The 22,773-nt window shown below is 35.1% G+C and overlaps 1 protein-coding gene across 1 annotated transcript in view; it reads right to left on the bottom strand.

The window, feature by feature from the left end:
- PIK3C2G (phosphatidylinositol-4-phosphate 3-kinase catalytic subunit type 2 gamma) overlaps positions 1–22,773 on the bottom strand; it is a 344,412-nt gene that overhangs the window by 57,151 nt on the left and 264,488 nt on the right. Inside the window, 3 exon segments of the mRNA XM_088025563.1 lie at positions 10,061–10,169; positions 13,520–13,641; positions 14,138–14,327. Of these exon segments, the coding sequence (XP_087881689.1) occupies positions 10,061–10,169; positions 13,520–13,641; positions 14,138–14,327 (421 nt within the window).

The raw sequence follows: 22,773 nt of genomic DNA, 5'->3' as shown, positions 1-22,773 counted from the left end.
AATATCAAAATTACATTAATTTTTATTTTTTAACATCATCCAAATTTTCAATTGTTCTACAAATTTTATTTTATTTATTTATTATTTTTATTTTTTCAGATTCCAAACATTCTGTCTCTTTTTTTAAAGATTTTATTTATTTTTCAGAGAGGGAGAGAGTGAGCACAAGCAGGGGGAGTGGCAGGCAGAGGGAGAAGCAGGCTTCCCACTGAGCAAGGACCCCGATGTGGGACTTGATTCCAGGACCCTGGGATCATTACCTGAGCCGAAGGCAGACGCTTAACCAACTGAGCCATTCAGGCGTCCCTCCAAACATTCTCTTTATTACATGTTTGATTGAGAGGAAAAACTAAGTGTGGGTGGGGGAGAGGAAGGGAAGGGCTACCTTGCCTGGGAGCCCCCCCATCTATTTTTTTCTACAAATTTTAAAACATTTATTACTTATTAGTTTAGTCGTTTCTGTGTAAAACATAAATAAATGACATGTTTTTGAAGCATGAACTAATTTCTTTAAAAAACCCAAACTTGTAGGATATAAGAATAAATAAGAGACTGCTGCTAAGTGCTTTTCAGATGCAGAATTTCCATCTTTTAGGTTTTAAAAAGCAATATAAATCCCATGGTTAATATATGCTAACGATTCTGTTATTATTCATTTAAAATATTTATTGAATATTGATGAGTTTGTAACTGTGCTATAAATGGGTAAAAATTGAATGAATATAGTCACTGAATTCTTTAAGCTTCAAAACAAAAGAAAAGTATTTAACCATAATGGATGCTGTATCTTTAGAGTTCCCTTTATCTAACACAACTTTCTTCCAGTTTCTATTTACTAACTCCTATTTGCCCTTTAAAAACAACTTGAATGTCCTGCTCTCCCGGATGTCTTCTCTAACTCACTTGGAATTGAGTTACGTATACCTACCTAAGTGCTCAGCCACTTGTCTTTTGATACAAAATAGCATCTCCAACTGAGAGTCTACTAGCCTGGAAATAATACTGCAGCACAATCTTCTTGAGTCCATATTTGCTAAAAGTCAATAATATAGTAGGATACCTGAGTATCTACTATATTGAAGGCCAAATATCTGACCGTATCCAAACTGGACAAAAGGGAAAGATGTCTATAGTATGAGTAATTTTTCTCAAACAATAGTGTGCATCAAAACACCCCAGAGGGCCTGTTAAAACACAGACTGCTGGGCCTCATTTCCAAAATGTTTGATTTTGGACCCCTGGCTGGCTCAGTCAGTAGAGCATGCGATTGATCTCAAGGTCATGAATTTGAGCTTCATGCTGGGTATAGAGACTACTAAAAATAAAAAATAAACTTAAGATAATAACCAATGGCCAAAATTTCTGATTTAGTTTGTCTAGGATGGGGCCAAAGATTTGCATTCATACAAGCTCCCAAGTGAGGTTCCTAGCACAGTCCAGAAACTGTGCTTTGAAAAACACTAGTCTTAGAAACTGGTAATAAGGATTCAAAAGTCTCACCTCTTGCTCCTGCCTATATGGAATCTAACGTAGTCATTGACAAAATTTTGGGTTTTTTTTCTAATAGACATAGGACGCTTGTGGTCTGAATTGTGGGATTTTCTTCTTTTAAGTGGGTCTATTCATCATCAAACTACAGTATTACTCAGTTGGGAGGTACAGCAGTAAGCTCACATCCTAAATCAGTGAACCTATAGTTGAGATAGAATTTTTTTTTTAAAGATTTTATTTATTTGACAGAGAGAGACACAGCAAGAGAGGGAACACAAGCAGGGGGAGTGGGAGAGGGAGAAGCAGGCTTCCCACAGAGAAGGGAGCCCGACGTGGGGCTCGATCCCAGGACCCTGGGATCATGACCTGAGCTGAAGGCAGACACCCAACGACTGAGCCACCCAGGTGCCCCGAGATAGAATTTTTATTTATTTATTTATTTTTAAAGATTTTAAATTTTTATTTATTCATGAGAGACAGAGAGAGAGAAAGAGAGAGGCAGAGGGAGAAGCAGTCTCCCAAGGAGCAGGGAGCCCAATGCGGGACCCAATCCCAGGACCCCGGGATCATGATCTGAGTCGAAGGCAGACGCTTAACCATGTGAGCCACCCAGACGCCCTGAGATAGAATTCTTAATACATTCATTAATATATTGTATTTTTAAATTTCAGTAGGGTTTCCTTGATATACACTGATTTACTCTGCTACATAGCAAGTAATTTTTAAAAGTTCAAACCATGCCTTGTCTCATCTAATGACTTTCCCAAGCTCCAAGTGGAGAAGAAAGGTTTTTGAAGTAACAGCTGAGTAAAACAGGATTCTTTGACCCTTTATTAAGTCCCAGTTGTGGGACTTAGTCTAGTCCTCCTTTTACAATGCCTGCAATTTACTGAAGCTTAAAATATGTCTACATATAGAGCATGATATTATGTATCATACACATGGTATAACCCAAGTGCTGCTGGCATTTAATTAAGACTGCAGAGTTCAGAAATGGCCTGTTTATGTCTGAATCAAGGCTGCACTAAGAGGGGCACCTGGATGGGGGAGGAGAAAAGAAGGGGTTCTCAATATTTTAATTGGGAAAGCCATACTAGGGCAGTCAGTATAAGTGCTTCTGTCATTCACTCACAACTCCAACAACAATGTGCATTTTATTAATTAGCATATTGAATGTCAGAGATTAGATTTTTTTAAATAAAAATGATAACTTGGGGGCGCCAGGGTGGCTCAGTCATTAAGCGTCTGCCTTCGGCTCAGGTCATGATCCCAGGGTCCTGGGATCGAGCCCCACATCGGGCTCCCTGCTCAGCGGGAAGCCTGCTTCTCCCTCTCCCACTCCCCTTGCTTGTGTTCCCTCTCTAGCTGTGTCTCTATCTCTGTCAAATAAATAAATAAAATCTTTAAAAAAAAATGGTAGCTTGTTGGCTAGTATGATTACTTTTAGAAATGGGCTCCCATAGGTGACACCAAAATCATTTCAGATATGTGGATTACTTAAGAATATTGCAAAAATGATTTCCATTTTTTGCATTAAAAGACAAAAAACCCTAATAGGCGTGCACCCTGTACCCTTAGGGATAGTGTTCTAGATAAATCCTTAAAGGGCCCTATGTCTGTCCAAGAACTCTGGAAGATTCTGTTAGTTTGGTACTTGCCTCTGAAACTTAGCATTTGTCTCATAGAAACCTTTCATGCAGATAGTGTTATGAACACCTGATATTAAAGAGAGGTAGTGCTCCCTTGAACATTCATAAGGAGCTGTAACATCTGTATGTATGTATAGCTTCTATACATATGTGTGTGTGTATGGGGTAGGGGGATCTTAAGAATGCTTTTTTTGACCCATATGAGAGAGGGGAGCAAAACTGGGGTCTGGTATTTCTCTTCAATTTTCCAGGCTATTCTCAGAATCACTGGTGAGCATACCAAACACCTCACCAAGAAATCCTTCAATATTTTTTCAGATGGGAAGTGTCAATAGACCTAGACCTTCTGAAATGGTTACCCATGAGAGAAAAATGTATAGCTGAGCATAGAATGGGGGTGAGGAGACAGAGTGGCAGATATCTCTGAAAACTGAGGGTAGTATGGGTAAGGATTGCAGTTCTAGACTCCTATTTTTGATGATAGTAGATTAAGTCATTTAGGGCAAACCTCCTGCTCAGGATAACTGGATTACTACAATTTGTTTTTTTGAACTTTGCTTGAAAGCATCAGAGAGCTAACAAGATAGTGAATTACCAGGCTAGGATCTGGGGCAAGGATTTGGAAATGTGAATCGGGTTTTGGCATTATATTTTTGTTGTGGGTGTTTATTGACATAGGTTTGAGCCGTGGAAGGGCTGAGAGGTTGAGCAATACTTTTGATCACTTTGCAGAGATAATAGGAAAGGAAACAGAGTCCAGAGTTGCCAAGGAGGCTCTTGTTGAATCTGCCTTATTTTGGATTTAGATTCAAATTCACAGCTAAGGAAAAAGATGAGCCAGAAATAGGCCTTCATAAAAGTTACAGTTTGGTTTTGAAAAATCTGAATCCCTGCAACTGAATTTCATCTATCCTAGATTGTTAATGTCCTCAGATACTACAGTTCTCTAAACTAAGATAACAGCAACATAGGCCTCCAATTATTTCTACAAAAGATGTTGCAATACAATATCTGGCCACAATAAAAAGGAAAATAACTAGGCTTACAAAGGAACAAGACTGAATGATTAAAGACTAGTAGAAACACTAGACAATGGAAATATATATGCAGTAGGCCCCAGTATTGAAGTTTTTAGAAAGATTTAAAAATACCTATGCTTAGGGTCTCCTGGATGACTCAGTTCGTTGAATGTCCCACTTTTGATTTCAGCTCAGGTCATGACCTCAGGGTCCTGGGATCAAGCCCTGCATTGGGCTCCTAACTCAGCAGAGTCTGCTTGAGATTTTCCCTCTCTCTCTCCCTCTGTCCCTCCCCCTGCTCACTCGCTCTCTCTCTCACAAATAAATAAATAAATCTTAAAAAAAACTATGCTTATTATAAAGGACAGATTTTCAGCAAAGAACAAGAAACTAAAAAAAAAGGAAATTCTAAGACTGAAAATATAATAACTGAAATTAAGAGCTCAAAGGATGGATTTAACAGTATACTAAACATAGATAAGTAGAGAATAAATAACTCAGAAGACAAGTCAGAAGAAACTATTGAGAATAAGTTATGGAGAACAAAAGGATAAAAAATACAGGTGTAGAGGCATGACACATGGAGGATATGGTGAGAAAGGTTAACTTATATGTGATTACAGCTTCAGAAAAAAAAAGAGAGAGGAAAAAATATTAACAATATTTGAAGCAATAATGACAGAACTTTCCCAAACTGATGAAAGACATCAAGGAACAAATTCAGGAAGTGCTAACAAGCATAATAAGTGGAAACAAACATATCTGAGCAATTAAAATAAAACTGTGAAAACCAACAGTAAAAAGAGAAATATTAAAAGCAGATAAAGAATAAAGAAAAAACAGTTTCAAAGAGGAAACAAATACAATAGGTGGGTTTTAAACAGAATCAGTGGAAGCTAAAAGACAATGAACTAATAGCTTTAAAGATTTTAAAATAAAATCATTGGTATAGTCAACTAAAATATCCTCTGAGAATGAAGACAAATAAAAACTTTTCAGACAGATACAAATTTAGAAATTTTTTCTAGCAGCAAATTCATATTAAAAGAAATAATAAATGGTATTCTTCAGGTAGAGGGAAAGCAGCATCAGATATAAAGTCAGAGTTATAACAATGGAAATGAGATATGTGGGTAATATTAAATAGATATTGATTGTATAAAACAACATAGAACTTATTAAGTTTATGGGATATATATTATTAGTATAACATATAAAATTCAACTGGGTTAAATAGACTTAATCCGTGGTCACAGGAAAAATCATAGTAAACATAAGTATTTTAGGAGAATGATAAAGGAGATACAATATTGTATGTAAAAACTTGTGGGGTGCAATTAAATCTTGATTAGGAGGGGGGATTTATAATTTTAAATGTGTGAGGACAGGTTGAAAATAAACAAGTAACTATCTGAGAATGTAATAAATAGAACAGCAAATTATAACCAAAGGAAGCAGAAGAAAAGAAATAATAAAGATCACACATAAATGAAATAGAAAAATAATATAATAGAGTCAATAAATCCCACATTTCATTTGCAAAGATTGGTAAAATTCATAATCCTCTGGCAATACTGACTAGAAAATGATATATGTAAGGAATAGAAGAGTAGACATCTTTTCAGATCCTATAGGTGTTAAAAAGATTGGGAGAAGATGTTCTGAATAATTTTATGCCAATAAATAAGCACAAATTCCTAGAGAACTATAACTTAGACCCAGGAAGAAATAGAAAATGTGAATTGTCCTGTAACTCTTAAATAAATTGAATCTCCGGAACTACATGGCTTTCCAAATTAAAGAAATAAAACCCATTTTATGCAAACTCATCCAGAGAAAAGAAGAAAAGTAAGAAGTCTTTGCAACTAATATGAGGCTAGAATATTCTCCATTCTAACCTGGTAAGACATTATAAGATAGAATATCTTTGTCATAAACAAAGCTGAAAACAAATGCTAAAGAAAATGTTAAATCAAATCCAGCAACACATAAAAAGGATATTGCGACCATGTAGAGTTTATTTTAGTAATGTAAATTTGTTTAAAATCAGAAAATTTATCAGTGCAATTCACCACACTCACAGAATAAAGGAGAAAAACCATTTATTATTGGGTGATCACTGATCAGCCCAATAGATTCAGAAAAAAAATTGATAAATTCAATTTTCTTTATTGTCAATTTTTTTTTACAACATAAAGAAACTTTCTTAAAATATTAAAGGGTACCTACAAAACCTGTATACTTAATGAGGAACTTTAGGCAGTTCTTCCCCGAATCCAGAATTAACACAAGCATATCTACCATCACCACTTGGAAGCCCTACAGAGTACAAAATAGCCAGAAAAAGAAATATAAAATATAAATATTGGAAAGAAAAAACTCCTGTTATTTGCAGACAATATGATGTTAAGTAGAATATTAAAAAAATACAAATAAATTATTAGAATTAGAAGTGAATTTAATAAGGTTGTTGAGAAAATTGTCAATATACAAAATTAGTTGTATCTATATACTGGTAAAAAAGAACAAAACGGAATTTTAAAAAGGTACAATAAGGTATGAAGTAAAATAAGATCTCTATGCATATAACAATAAGCTATTATTGAGAAAAAATTTTTTTAAAAATTTAAATAGGTACATGATAATGGACTGTAAGATATTAAGATGCATTTTCAACTAAAATACAGTTGGCTTTTGCATGGAATTGACAAGAAAAATTTAAAATTTTGGGGTGCCTGGGAGGCTCAGTCAGTTAAGCATCTGCCTTTGGCTCAGGTCATGATCTCTGGGTCCTGGAATGGAGCCTCACATCAGACTCCCTGCTCAGCAAGGAGTCTGCTTCTCTCCTTACCCCCCACTCCTTCCCGCTGCCCCGGCTCATTCTCTCTAAGAAATAAAATCTTAAAAAAAAAGAAAAAGAAAAATTTACATGGAAATGCAGAAGTTCAAGAAGAGCCAAAATACTGTTTAAGAATAAGGATAAAATAGGAGAACTTACTCTGCTAGATTTCAAGACTTATTATAAAGCCACAGTAATTAAGACTTTTGGCACAAGGGTAGACAAAGAGATCACAGTGGCATAGAACATAGAGCCTGAAGTAGACACATATGTAGATGGATATTTAAATTATCACAAAGGTGGCACAACAAATAACAAGAAAAGGAAAGTCTTTTAAATAGTATTGGAACAATTCAAAATCTACATGGAAAAAAAAATAAGATGACTTTTATTTCACACCATGCACTAAAGTCTACTCTAGACAGATTGTAGGTTTTAATGTGAAAGGCAAAACAACAAAGCTTCTAGAAGATAATATAGGAAACTCTCTTTATGACATTGAGGTAGGGCATGTTCTAATCATATAAGAAAATATCAATACATTTTACTATATTAAAATGAAAAGTTTCTGTTTATCAGAAGACATAATAAAAAGAACAAGGGAACAAAACACAGAGTGAAGGAAAATCATTACAACGTATTTAATTAACAAAGGACTTCTATCCACAATGTATGAAAAATACTATAAATCAGTAAAAGAATGTCATATAATTTAATAGAAAAGGCAAGAGACATAAACTGGCACTTCACCAGAGGATATCCAAATGACCAAACATATGAAAAGGTGTTCCATCTCATTAGTAGTTAAGAAAATACAGACTAAAATGCAATGAGATGCACACTCACCAGAATGGCTAAAATTAGAAAGACTGGCAATACCAGGTATAGATAAGGTTGTGGGAAATGGGAACACTTATTCACTGCAAGCAGGAGCCTCTAATGTTGAAGATAAGCATATCCTAAAATCCAGAAATTCTGTTCCTAGGTGAATGACCAACGCGAGCGCATGAAGAGACATACAAGTAAAAGAATGTTCATAACACCATTATTTGTAATGACCCCAACTTGGAAACATTCCAAATGTCTATGTAGAGAGGGATTTACAAATTGCAATATATTCATGTAACGAATGCTATATAAAAATGAAAATCCACATACCTTAGATGTGGTCTGTCCCTGCATTGCTGGTTTAAACAAACAATCATTTTGTCATTGTCTCTCAATTCTGGGGTTTGGCTGAGCTCACCTATGGTGTTCTGGCTTGAGGTCTCTAACAGTCATTTGGTGATTGGAGCTAAAGTCATCCACTCAAAATACTGTGACGTTGATGCTAGCTGCTGGCTGGAACCTCAGCTGGACACCGGCAGAGCAGTGTTCCCTGGGCATCTCTCTACACTGTTTCTCCACCTGGCAGACTCAGGGGAACTCGATTTCTTATACCGAAGCTGAAGGTTTCCATAGGGAATACATGGAGAGGAATTGGCAGAAGCTGCATGGCCTTTTCTACCCTAACTTGAAAGCCATGCAGTGTCACTTCTACCAAACCTTTTGTAGACTTTTCTGGATACATGTTATACAATTTAAAAAGCTAAAAATAGAAAAGAATGTAGTTCCAGGCCAGTAAGGAGAGCCAGGATCTGGGATAAGAGGTTGCCGAGAACAAGGTCAATATATCTGGGAGAATATTCTTCTCATATTTGTTATTCTTTTTATTGTTTTTAGGTTCTCACTACCCTCTAAGGCTTAGCTCTAGCTCTTGACAACCTGGCCCTGATCTCCTTACTGGTTTTCATGTTCCTTTCACAGATACCTCACAAGAATGTTGAGATCCAACTGAATTGTGTTCTTGCACTTCTTCATGTATCTCTGTGATAGAATAATGGCCTTCCAAAGATGTTCACATTCTAATCCCCAGGACCTGTGAATGTGTATTACCTTACGTAGCAAAAGGGGCTTTGTAGATAAAACTAAATTAAGAATTTTGAAATGGTGAGATTATCCTGGATTATTCAGGTGGACCCAGTGTAAACACAAGGAGAGTCAGACTAAGAGTCCGAGAGAGAGATGTGATGACAGAAGCAGAGGTCAGAGTGTGCAGTTGCTGTAAAGGGCACAAGCCAAGGGATGCAGGAAATCTCTAGACGTTGAAAAGGCAAGGAAATGAGTTTTTTCCCCCTCTATCTCCCAAAAGATCCAGTCTACCAACACCTTGAGTTTGGTATCTTAAGGCCCTTTCGCAGAATTCTGACTTTCAGAACTGAAAGTAAATAGACCTGTGTTGTTTTAAACTGCCAAATTTGTCGTAATTTATCGCAGGAGCAATAGAATCTAATGACATCCCTCCTCCCTCCCCCCTTCTTCTTCTTCTTTCACTTGTGACCTTTCCTATATTGTTTCGTTCTATTTGAAATACTTCCATAAGCCAACTCTTTTTAAAACACTATGATCTCACTCATATACGGAATTTAAGAAACAAGGCAAAAGATCATAGGGGAAGAGGAAAAAATGAGAAGATGAAGCCTCTGAAGGAGAAAAACCATAAGAGACTTTTAATCTTAGGAAACAAACTGAGGGTTGCTGAAGGAGGGGAGAGGGTGGAGGGATGGGGTAACCGGGTATGGACATTGGGGAGATATGTGTTGTAATTAGCACTGGGTATTATAAAAGACTGATGAATCACAGACCTGTACCCCTGAAACAAATAATACATTAAAAAAATCCTACCTGGTGTTAAAGATTCAGATCAGATGCTCTCTTCTCCCTGAATCCTTTTCACGATCACAGTCAGAAATAATTCTTAATTCTCTAAAATGCTAGGGCATTTCCTAGCCCTGATAGTCCACTAATTAAATATTATTTTGTTATTTGAGGTCAAGGTGCTATACCTTTTTTTACTGTTCCAGTTTCCTGTTCAGGAATTTTACACATATTGGGCATGCACATTTGTTGAAGGAATATAAGGGTACAAGAATGTTATCATCAGGTATGTAACAAGATTTCTAGTAATAATACATAAAATAGTGGATATTTTTATAAAAATATAAAAGTAAATTGTAACATACGTTTGCAACTTCATATGATCCATTTAATATCTGTTCCATGTAATGATTTAGGTCTCTGAATCTTTTGTGGTCTGAATTTGTAAAAGGTAGGTGCCACCAATGAGGAAATCTGTTTAAAAAAAAAAGTGTATCTTCATTAGTTTGAAAATTTGCATCTTAGGTTATTCATGAATTTATAGCATCAGGTTGAAGCGCCAATGAAAATATTTCTAAAAAATGGAGCACATTATTAATCCTGAGGGTTTCATTAACATGGTTGTGGTCACTTGTGCTATTTTAACTTTATTAATATTAATACTAATTTAATTTAATTTAACATATTAATACATATGTTCTTTCTTGCTGTGTTTATAGAAGACCACACATTTTGTCCCTTAAATATATATGGAGACTTAATAAATACTTTCTTAAGTTAATGATTCATAATTTTTGAAAAAGGTCAGATTGTATTGTTTCTTTTGGGTTTGCCAGAAATATTTCTACACTAACTAAATTAAACATTTTACCAAGTGACATATGTTTCCATCTGGTCTTAGTCCTTTGGAATAAAGTATCACTTTCCTCAAGAGACTAACTTGCAGAATTTCCCCTGCACCATCTGATAATTCATCTTGATGGGTTAGATGTGATTAAGACCAATTACTAAGTGGAATGACCTGTTAATGGTTAGCATAGGTAACATATTTTGCTGGCTAAATATATCTTTTTCGGAACTATCTAGCAGCTTCCTCTGACTGCAGTCTTGCTGCTGCCTCCTTCACACTTCTGCTTCTTTGGTATAGATATTTCCCTGGGGTAATGGGCATGAGGGATAGTGAAAAACTGTCAGCAAACACAGAAGTATGTAGGTATCAACTGCAGGCCATCCTATTCACTGCTTCTTGTTGAAAATGTTAAGGAAGTCCAAAATAATGTTTGTGTATTTAAATAATTGACATTTTATTTTTAAAAAGTTCTCCTGCAGTTCTAAGGCATAAAGTATTAAAATTTTTCATTCAGATTTAATTATTACAACATTTAGTACCATATACAATTAACCAAACCAGAAATGCATTTGATAAATGGATTGGGCAGGTTTTAAATATTAATTTGTATATCTGTAGATGAATTTTCCTTATTGTTAAAAGAAAATGGAGTTCAACATCAATTCTATTCCTTTGTTGATGTTTTTACAGAGGTATGTACTAAAAGTCTCGTATATAATTAAGTACAAGAGAATTGAAAAATTTAGTCATAGTAATGTCATTCAATTGTTGAAATGCTTTTGAGTTATATGCAACATATAATATAGCAATCATTTTGTGAAAATGATTTTTTATGATCTTTTATCTGACAATGACATCATGTCCTCCCTCCATTTTGTTCAAGCCAAATATTAGGAAACACTTGACTTGCAAACAAATTTTTTATCTGATTATTAGAATAATTCCTTTTTTACAATATTTATATTGAACCAATGTTTTGGTTTGCCTTTTATTTCATTCTCAGAGATTTTTTCCTCTCTGGGACAATGTATCAAAATAAGATTCTGGATGGTTGGGAGAAGAGCAATGTTGAAAGTAGAAGAGGGAAAGGAAGTCAACCCTTCTTAAGCAGGTTAATTTTAAAGAAGACCATTAATTTTACAGAAGATTTCCATGCCTGTGTATCCTTGGAAGGTACCTAGAGGTATAAACAGCCTTCTTTGAAGACCACTATTTACACTACAACTAATCTAAATTTTATTCTTTATGACTCTAACTTTCTGATCATAATCTCTAGAGCAGGTTTACATAATTTTTGTAGGGCTTCTCTTAGTAAATTTAGGAGTCAGAGGAAATCTTGCTTTCATACTTCATTTATATGTATCACTGGAAGCCTTAGCTCCCTTGGGATTGTCAGCATACAAATATTGTCAAGGGCATACAGGAACGATATGCCCCCCACCCCACCAAACACCACACATATGCACACACATACACATTGTTGGAATGGTTTTAAAATCAATTTAAATATCAGGCAGTGGTTGTTGAGCAAGGCATAATCCTAACTAAAGCTGAAAATTGAGAAGAGGCATATGGAGAGAGATTATTAACACTTTTAAGGTATTACAAGTTGTCCTAATATGTAGGGCACAGATAAAAGTGTAAAACAGAGAAGTTTTTGAAACCAAAAAGGGCAGCCACTTGACAGTGACTAACATATTTTAAATCATTAATTAGTAGAGTACAATGGCAACACTGATGTTGAATTTGATATTTGCAGTCAAACTTTGCTTATTTTTTTTTTTTTTGCTAGCTCCTCCTTTTCTGTTATTCTATCAGATGTTTTTTTGGTAATTCTTGAAGCTGGTGCTGCTTTTAAGTTTCCATAATGACATTCCTTCCCTTTCAGTCTCTTGAACATACTCTTACTCTAATTTGTTCACCTCCTGATGCTTAAAGCACCTGCATTTCAAAATTTCTGTGACATCTGCAAGCACAGTTTTTCATAAACATGAAGTACTTCGCTCTTCAATATTGCACAGTATCTCTCCATCCATTGATAACTTTGCTTAGAGTTATGTTTTGGAAAGTGACTAAATCCTGAAAGTCTGGTAAAAATCCACATGTAAAAAGTATGTCGGGTCAAATTGGACATTCACATTGCTAAAGGACCATTTACTTAATAAAAATGTCAATATAGATAAAATAACATTTGATTTACCCTAAGGGCCAATATAACCTCTGGCAAGTTCATCTTTTTAAAGTCAAGATACTCCTTTGGTATACACTGAAGTCTATGACCTAAATTTGGTTAGTTCTAAAGTGATGAATTTTAGAAGGTTTGTCTGAAGAGAAGTAATTTTCAATTATATTCTTAATGTGTTTATGTTTAGTATTTTTTAAGTTATAACCTGAACAAAAGCAATGGTTTTCATAATTGCTTGACAATGAACATAACAACAAATTAAATTTAGATAATCCAAGTCAAAGTTAATAATTCACAAAGAAAGTAAGTTGGTATTACTAAATTTTACTTATATACTAAATGATATTAATGAATTGTTTTCTGGTACAGGAAATACACATATCAGAGCTTTTTACTGCAGTTATTTGTTAAAAGAATAGATATATCCAATTTAGTTCTGCATTTTCAATTTCAATTTCATTTTCTTCTAGAAAAAACTAAAAAGATTAAACTTAAAAACAGGCAAATAAAACAATTTTCCTGATAATTGATGGAAAATGAAATTGCTTCTGAATTTTTCTGTCTACAAAATCAATGGCTAGAAGCAAACAGAAATTGCAAACCTTGTTCTCTTTTATGAAACAAAGTTTCTTTACTCTGGGAGCAAAATAGACTCTGCTGGGATAGGTTCAATGGCATTGGAGTCAGAATGCTGTGTTGCTCACAGATAGAAAATACTATAACCATAATTTTTCCTTATGTTCAAGGACAAGTACTGCAGGCAAAACCCTGGGGAGGACAGTGCCTTACTCTGGGAGAGTCAATGATGCAAACTGCTTCTGAAGTTGGCTGTGAAGTTTTGAAAACTGGTCAAATGATTTTTCTGTCAGGCTTGTTTCATTGTTACTGTGTTTCACCCGGATTAGATACAGCTGCAGAAAATAAATAAGACAAAAATCAAAAGGTGGAATTATCAACCTGTGATACATTTTTAAATCTGGTTTCGTGTGAGCTAAACAAAGCAAGAACCTTTCTGCAAAAAGTCATTGCAAGAGCTAAAAGATGCAATTTGTAAAGGCAAAATTACCTATAAACACAGTATATAAAAATATCATAATCTTATGTGCTGGGAACAGACTGCCTAATTTCTGCTCTTTTTTTCATGTGGACACTTTAATTAGCTCTTGATTTGTAGTCTACCACAGGGCAGGAACTGTTCTCTTTGATGGTTCTCTACTAATAGCTCTAGTTGTTATGATTTCTCCTTAGAACATTCTCTTTTAATGGCACTTCTGCTCAAACTGTAACTGATTTTTCATTTGCATAGTAAAAAAATATCATGATGTAAGGAAGGATGCGTAGCATAGTGAAGGGAAGTCTGAGATGAAGTCAAATGATATTTAGGTCAAAATGACAGTGTTGACTTACATTACTAGTTTTCTTGCTGAACCCTAAAATTGTCGCTCTTTGAATTGACCTGGTTGCATTCAGCATACAGGATTCCTGGGGAAAAGTCTGTGAAGTAGATTTAGCAGGACTTATGGCTGTCATTTGTGCAAGTGTATGGATCAAGTTATTTAACTTAACAGGGAAGCACTCCAGACTTTCCTTTATTTTCCTAGAGAAATGAAAAAGAAGATAGTGAGTAACATTTTCCTGAGTTGACTCATTTAATTTAAGATTTGTTTTCTTGTGTTTGTTAGATGTGGAGGAAAAAGTCGAGAACCATTTCTGTTTATTTGGAGCCCAAATATTAAATGTTATTTTTATAAACCCCAAGTGCACATCTTGAGTTGTTAGCAGATTTAAAAGAAACCCACTTGGTGAAATAGAAAAATAATTGTAGGAGCACCTGGGTGGCTCAGTTGTTAAGCGTCTGCCTTCGGCTCAGGGTCCCAGGGATGGGATCGAGTCCCACATCGGGCTTCCTGCTCCACGGGAGGCCTGCTTCTCCCTCTCCCTCTCCCACTCCCCCCCTGCTTGTGCTCCCTCTCTTGCTGTGTTTCTTTCTGTCAAATAAATAAAAAAATAAAATCTTAAAAAAAAAGAAGAAACATAATTGTAATTTTGTATTTTGACTTATTTTAGGTTTGTTTTCTATTTTGAGGAATGATTCATTTAAAATTTAATTTTAGTTTATAATTATTTAAAATATTTGAATGATTCCAGGAGTTAAAGCTACAGAACAGTGTATAGTCCAAGAAGCTGAGCATCCATTCTTGTAATCTCTGTATTATTCTTCTTTTCCCCATATTTAAATATTTTTAAAAAATATGGTTTAACTTTTACTGCTTTTTCATTTTATTTTTATATATAGTTGTGTTCTTCTTTAAACTATGTGGCAAAAAAGTTGCATATGACATACTATATTTAATATACAGTATGCTATATGAATTATTTTTCACCCTGTGGTCTTTGGTTTGGTTTCAATGTGTTTCTGCTTTTTAAAGTCCTTTTTTTTTTCTTGTATTTGAGGTTTGCAATTGTGTTCCAATGATATAAATACCTTTTTATTTTGACATATAATGTATTTGTTTCAGAGGTACAGGTCTGTGATTCAACAGTCTTGCACAATTCACAGCGCTCACCATAGCACATACCCTCCCCAGTGTCCATCACCCAGGCACCCAATCCCTCCCACCCACCTCCACTCCAGCAACCCTCAGTTTGCTTCCTGAGATTAACAGTCTCTTATGGTTTGTCTCCCTCTCTGGTTACGTCTTGTTTCATTTTCCCCTCCCTTCCCCTATGCTCCTCTGTCTTGTTTCTCAAATTCCTCCTATCAGTGAGATCATACGATGCTTGTCTTTCTCTGAGTGACTTATTTCGCTTAGCGTCATACCCTCTAGTTCCATCCACGTCATTGCAAATGGCAGGATTTCATTTTTTTTGGTGGCTGCCTGAGATATAAATATCTTCATATACTGTTCTCTCTCCCGTCTGTACCCTCTTCTCTGGTACGTGATTTGCAGGGTTGTCCTTTTGATCCCAGTCAATACTATAAAGCAAGTGGTGTGCTTATTCTGTTCTTCACATGTGCTTCTCATTCCACTTCCATTTTTCATAGAGCTATTCTATTTACACTGTATAGTGTCTGTACTATACATACTACATCGTCTCTCTTCTAACTGTCATTAAATCTTAAATTTTCTACCAGGCATTATGTCCACATCTCTGTCATTTTGACTACCTGAAGCTCATTCTCTACTAAATTCCTCAGAAAGTGCTTCAAAGAAGTAAGTTTCTGAATTTTGGATGTTGACAATAGTTTGTGGCTTGACTTGAAAGTCAGTTTGTCTAGATACATCATCCTTGGCTCACATTTTTTCTCCCTCTTTTTTTAAAAAAGGATTTTATTTATTTATTTGAGAGAGAACGAGCACAAGTGGGGGAAGGGAGAGGGAGAAGCAGACTCCCCGCTGAGCAGGGAGCCCGACATGGGGCTCCATCCCAGGACCTCAGATCATTACGTGAGCCAAAGGCAAATGCTTAACCAACTGAGCCACCCGGGAGCCACTCACATTCTCTTCTTTGAGTGCCATAAAAACATTATTCCATTTTCTTTTGGAATAAAGAATTAGTATCCAAAACTGATAATATACTACACTTCTTTCTCTTATAAATAATTTGGGTTTTTGCTGGATGCTTGAGGAAGTTTCTTTTTCTTCAGAGTCCAATAGTTTTTCTAAAATATGTTTCAGGTTGGTTATTATAGGTAATTTTCCCAAATATTTAATGTGTTTTAATGTAATTTCAAGTCTTTTGACTTCAGAAAATGTAATTATGATACTAGTATTTATTAAAACACTAAATAAAGGGGCATCTGGGTGGCTCTGTCAGTTAAGCGTCTGACTCTTGGTTTTGCCTCAGGTCATGGTCTCAGGGTCCTAAGGCCGAGCCCTGATTTGGGCAGCATGGAGCCTGCTCGAGATTCTCTCTCTCCCTTTCCACCAGCACTCTCACTCTCTGTCTCTCTAAAATAAATAAATAAACCTTTTAAAAAATACTAAATAAATAATTTAGCCTTGATACCATTTTAATATATTATTTTGGTTTTCCTTTTCAGGGAGTTTCATTATGTATATATATATATATATGTTGGATTTTCACTGCTTTTATTTTAAAAGTCCTCTTTTTGTTCATCTTTTTCTCTGGAGGCATCTGTTATATTGTCATGTTTATTCTGTGTTCCTTCTGGTTTGCTTTTAAAATTGTTTTCTTTTCCCAGAAATGAACCCACAACTATATGGCCAACTAATCTTTGACAAAGCAGGAAAGAATATCCAGTGGGAAAAAGTCTCTTCAACACATGGTTTGGGAAAACTGGACAACAACAAGCAAAAGAATGAAACTAGACCACTTTCTTACACCACACACAAAAATAAATTCAAAATCGATCAAAGACCTAAATGTGAGACCTGAAACCATAAAAATCCTGGAAAAAAACACAGGCAGTAACTTCTTTGACATTGGCTATAGCAACTTCTTTCTAGATATCTTCTGAGGTGAGGGAAACAAAAGCAAAAATAAACTATTTGGATTTCATCAAAATAAAAAGCTTCTGCACAGTGAAGCAAACAATCAACAAAAGTAAAAGGCAACCTATGGAATGGGAGAAGGTATTTGCAAATGACATATCTAATAAAGGTTTAGTATCCAAAATATATAAAGAGCTTCTAAAACTCAAGACCCCAAACCGAAATAACCCAGTTTAAAAAGGGACAGAACACATGAAAAGACATTTTTCAAAGAATGTATACATTTGGCTAACAGACACATGGAGAGATGATCAACATCACTTATCATTAAGCAAATGCAAACCAAAACTATAATGAAGTATCACCTCACACCTGTCAGAATGTCTAAAATCAACAACACAAGAAACAACAGGTGTTGGCTAGGATGTGGAGAAAGGGGAACCCTCTTGCACTGTGGGTGGGAATGCAAATTGCTGCAGCCACTGTGGAAAACAGTTTGGAGGCTCTTTAAAAAGTTAAAAATAGAACTACCCTATGGCCCAGCCATTATACTACTGAGTATTTACCCAAAGAATACAAAAATACTAATTGAAAGTGATACATGTATGCCAATGTTTATAGCAACATTATCTACGATAACAAATCATAGAAAGAGCCCACATGTCCATCGACTGATGAATGGATAAAGATGTGGTATATTATATATATATATATATATATATATATATATATAATGGAGTATTATTCAGCCATAAAAAGAATGAAATCTTGTCCATTGCAATGATGGATGGAGCTAGAAACTATTAAGCTAAGCAAAATAGGTCAGTCAGAGAATGATAAATACCGTATGATTTCACTCAGATGTAGAATTTAAGAAATGAAACAAATAAGCAAAGGGGAAAGAAAGAGAGAGAGAGGCATTCCAAAAAACAGAGTCTTAACTATAGAGAACAATCTGATGGTGACCAGAAAGGAGGTGGGTGGAGGGACGGGTTAAATAAGTGATGGGGATTAAGGTGTGCACTTATGATGGGCACCAGGTGTTGTATGGAAGTGTTGATTCACTATAAATTAACTAATATTACACTGTATGACCTGCAACTAATAGTACATGTATTTTAACTAACTGGTATTTAATAAAAATGAAAAAATGCAATTAAAAATTATGTTTTCTTTTATTTTTCTTTCTTGGGTTCAATCACCTCATTTCTGAGTTTTTCTAATTGTGATATATATTGTTCTTTCATGTCATTATCATTGTCTTGATTTCTTTTTAGCTCAATTTGAAATATAAGGATACAGTTTCTTCCTTTGGTGGGAATATCTTTCTGGCATACTTCATTGTACGGATTTCGTTTTACATCTTATTTCTTTATTTCTCATTATAATTTTGTATGACGTTCAAACATGATCCATTTTGCTTACTCATTTTATTTTATTTTTATTTTATTATGTTATGTTAATCACCATACATTACATCATTGCTTGCTCATTTTAATATGAAATTAGCATTCCTGAACTTTTAGGAAGGAGTAGAAGGTTTTTGAGGGTCTGAAGCTCCCTTTTCCTTGTTATAAAAACAGTGATAAAAAAATGTTGTTTCATATTTTCTGAGATATGCTTCTTTTGCTTATCCCCTCACCCCCAATTTTTTCTGGACTTTGGTTTTCCTTTTCTCCCGTAATCTTTCTCCTCTCATCTTGGAGTATACATCTAGCAGTTTCTCTTCAGTGTAGGACTTTTTCCTGGAAGGAAGCTCCAGTTACCTCCGAAAGCTCATAAAGTCCTCTGACCTTTTCAGATCTGCCACCGAACACTTGCCCTTCCCAGTGAATTAGAATGTGTAAAAATTCTTCCCAGTGTTAGCTGCTGTTATCAAATTGATCTGCTCAGCTTTCCAGTGAGTACCTGTGCGGTCTTTGGAGTCGTGTTCTCAGGTCGATCAGATGACCTATTTCTTCTTTAGCTTCTTCCCATGACATGCTGATACACAGGTCTTATAGCTGAATGGTTTGTCCTACCTGCTTGTATTTTAGGGTTCTTGGGAATACTTTCTTGCATAGTTTTGCTGTAGATATTGTCCATAGTTTTTGAGTTTTTCTACCCTATTTGATATGTCTGTTTTATTTGGAAGAGATTCAGGAACATTAAAAAACTTGACTTGTTATAATATATAATTCAAGCAACACAGTAAAATATGAAGTAAAATGGGAAAGTTTCCCTTCATCCTTCCTCCAGTGCCACTCTCCTCCAGAAATAACTGCTAGAAAAAATTTGATATTATTCTTTTGAGTTTTCTTTATACATCTGTGCAAACAAATAGATACACAGACATATATACACACTATCTTTACTCCTATACATGTCAGGTGCTATTCTAGTGTTGGATATAGCAGTGAATGACAGAAATTTCTCCCTTTATAGAGTTTATATAATGTGAAATTCAGACTATAATGAAATAAACATTTAAAAATAAAGGATTTGAGAAGGTAATATATGCTGTAAAGGACACTAACAGACCTTGATTTGCCGAGTGTAGGCCATGGCGATTTGTGATGGAGGACATTCGAAGCAGAAACAATAGCTAGTCCGGAAACTCAGAGGTAGATGGGCGACTGGTGTTTGGCAGATGGCAGAGAATGGCTGATAGAGTGAGGGAGGGACGAATGGAATTAGACAGACAAAAAGAGCACCATTTTGTAAGGATTGTGATGTGGCGTGAGATAGAAGTAAAAAAAGACAGGAGTCAAAAATCACAATTCTAAGCAATGTTGTAATCTGCTATTTTAACTTAGTAATATATTTTGAAAGAAAAATTTTATAGTAAGTGGTGCATAGTAGGTGACCCCAAAATATCTGTTGAATGAGCAATCTTTCTAATTCAGAACACAGAGTTAGACCTATTTTTGAGATGACCACAAGTATCTGAAAGTATAGATGTACAGTCATAAATCTAACCATTTTTTTTAATTGCGAAGACTATTCTTTCCTTGCTGATTCAATTTTGTCCAATACTAAGCCTCTATATATGCCTAGGCCTGCTTCTGGCTTCTTTATTGTGTTGCACTTGTCATTTGTCCATTTCTGTGTCAATACTACACTTCCTTAAAACCTGGAACTTATAATAAGTCTTGAAATCCACAGATTCTTTTATCGTCTTCTTTTTTACGTGTTTTTTCACTATTTTAGGCCCTCTAATCTCCCAAATATATTCTATTTTTATTTTATTTTATTTTATTTTATTTAAATTCAAGTTAGTTAACATATAGTGTGGTATTGGTTTCAGGAGTAGAATTTAGTGATTCATCACTTATATATAACCCCCAGTGCTCATCAAATGCCTCCCAAAAATGCCTTCCTTAATGCTCATTACCCATTTAGCCCATCCCTCTATCCACCACCTCTCCAGCAACCCCGTTTATTTTCTATATTTAAGTGTCTCTTATGATTTGCCTCCTTCTCTGTTTTTGTCTTATTTTATTTTTCCTTCCCTTCCCCTATGTTCATCTGTGTTGTTTCTTAATCCACGTGAGTGAAATCATGTATTTGTCTTTCTGTCTCATTTCTCTTAGCATAATATACTCTAGTTCCATCTACATTGTGGCAAATGGCAAGATTTCATTCTTTGTGATCGTAGAGTAATATTTCACTGTATATATATCTTTATCTATCTATCTATCTATCTATCTATCTATCTATCTATCTATCTATATCACATCTTCTTTATCCATTCATGGACATTTGGGCTCTTTCTATAATTTGGTTATTGTTGATAGTGCTGCAATAAACATTGGGGTGCCTGTGACCCTTTGAATCATCATTTTTGTATCCTTTGGATAAATACCTTGTAGTACAATTGCTGGGTTGTAGGGGAGTTCTATTTTTAACTTTTTGAGGAAACTTCATACTGTTTTCCAGAGTGGCTGCACCAGTTTGCATTCCCACCAACAGTGCGGGAGGGTTCCCCTTTCTCTGCATGCTCACCAACATCTGTTGTTTACTGAGTTGTTAATTTTAGCCACTCTGACAAGTGTGAGGTGATATATCATTGTGGTTTTGATTTGTATTTTCCTGATGATGAGTGACGTTGAGCATCTTTTCATGTGTCTGTTAGCCTTCTGGATGTCTTCTTTGGAAAAGTGTCTATTCATGTCTTCTGGCCATTTTTTTTTTTTTAAGATTTTATTTATTTATTTGACAGAGAGACACAGCGAGAGAGGGAACACAAGCAAGGGGAGTGGGAGAGGGAGGAGCAGGCTTCCCGCAGAGCAGGGAGTCTGATGCAGGGCTTGATCTCAGGACCCTGGGATCATGACCTGAGCTGAAGGCAAACGCTTAACGACTGAGCCACCCAGGCGCCCCTCTTCTGCCCATTTCTTAACTAGATTATTTGTTTTTGGGTGTTGAATTTGATAAGTTCTTTATAGATTTTGGATATTAACTGTTTATCTGATATGTCATTTGCAAATACCTTCTTCCATAGAATCGGCTTATCAAGCTCACCCATAGAAAAAATAAATGTGTAAGGATTTGAGTGGTATTGCATTGAAAGTATAAATCAATTTGGGCGGAATTAACATCTTTACAATATTAAGACATGCACCTGGTAAGCATGGTAGATTTCTTCATTTAGTTAAGTCTTGTTTTACATCTCTCTTTATGAGTTTAGATTTTTTTCCTGTGAAAATTTTGCATGTCTTTTGTTAGATTTATTCCCTAATTGAACACATATTTGTTAATGGCAAATTGTAAATGCTATCTTTTCCTAAATTTTAACCAACATATGATAATATGTAAGTAGATTTTATGATTTTTTTGTTGTTTATTCATTTGTGACAGAGAGAGAGACAGAGAATGAGCAGGAGAGAGAGAGGTAGCAGAAAAAGGAGAAGCAGACTCCTCACTGAGCCAGGAGCCCAAAGCGGGGCTCGACTCCAGGACCCTGAAATCATGACTTGAGTTGAAGGCAGATGCTTAACCATCTGAGCCACTCAGGCGCCTGTAAATAGATTTTAAACTCTCATTGATTTTAACAATATTTCTGTATGATCTTTTGAAATTTGTATGGACACACTCATGTAATCTGCAAAAATGATAGTTTTTGTTACCTTTGCACTGCAATGTTAAATGGAAGCGGTGATAGCAAACATTTTTGGTTTGTTCCTGATTACAAAGAAGTTTTCAATGTTTCACCATTAAGTATAATGTTTTCTGTTCAGTTTTAGCTAAGGACATTCCTTTCTATTTCTGGAGTTTTTAAGAGACAAGTAATTATAAATTTTACTAACTACATTTTCTGTGTCTATTGAGGTGATCATATAACGTTTCCCCTTTAATCTTTTTCACTCAGTCTTGACTGTTTATCTTGTAACTACTTACCTTACTGACTCTTGTTATTCCATTTTTTTTAATCTTCTTTGTTGTCTTATTCAAATGGAAAATAACAATATACTAAAACTTAAGCATAAGGCTTTACTTATCAATATAAAGGCATTATTATCATTTTCCTGACATTAATGGGAATGCTTGCAATTTTCCACTTTTAAAAGTATGATGTTTATCTAAGTTTCCTTCTATTCTGAGCTT

Source organism: Eumetopias jubatus, unplaced genomic scaffold (genome assembly GCF_037043125.1).
Source record: "Eumetopias jubatus isolate StellerSeaLion01/CBP00866 unplaced genomic scaffold, mEumJub1_p1.0 scaffold_8, whole genome shotgun sequence".
Taxonomy (NCBI): Eukaryota; Metazoa; Chordata; class Mammalia; order Carnivora; family Otariidae; genus Eumetopias; species Eumetopias jubatus.
This window is presented reverse-complemented; position numbering and strand designations above follow the sequence as displayed.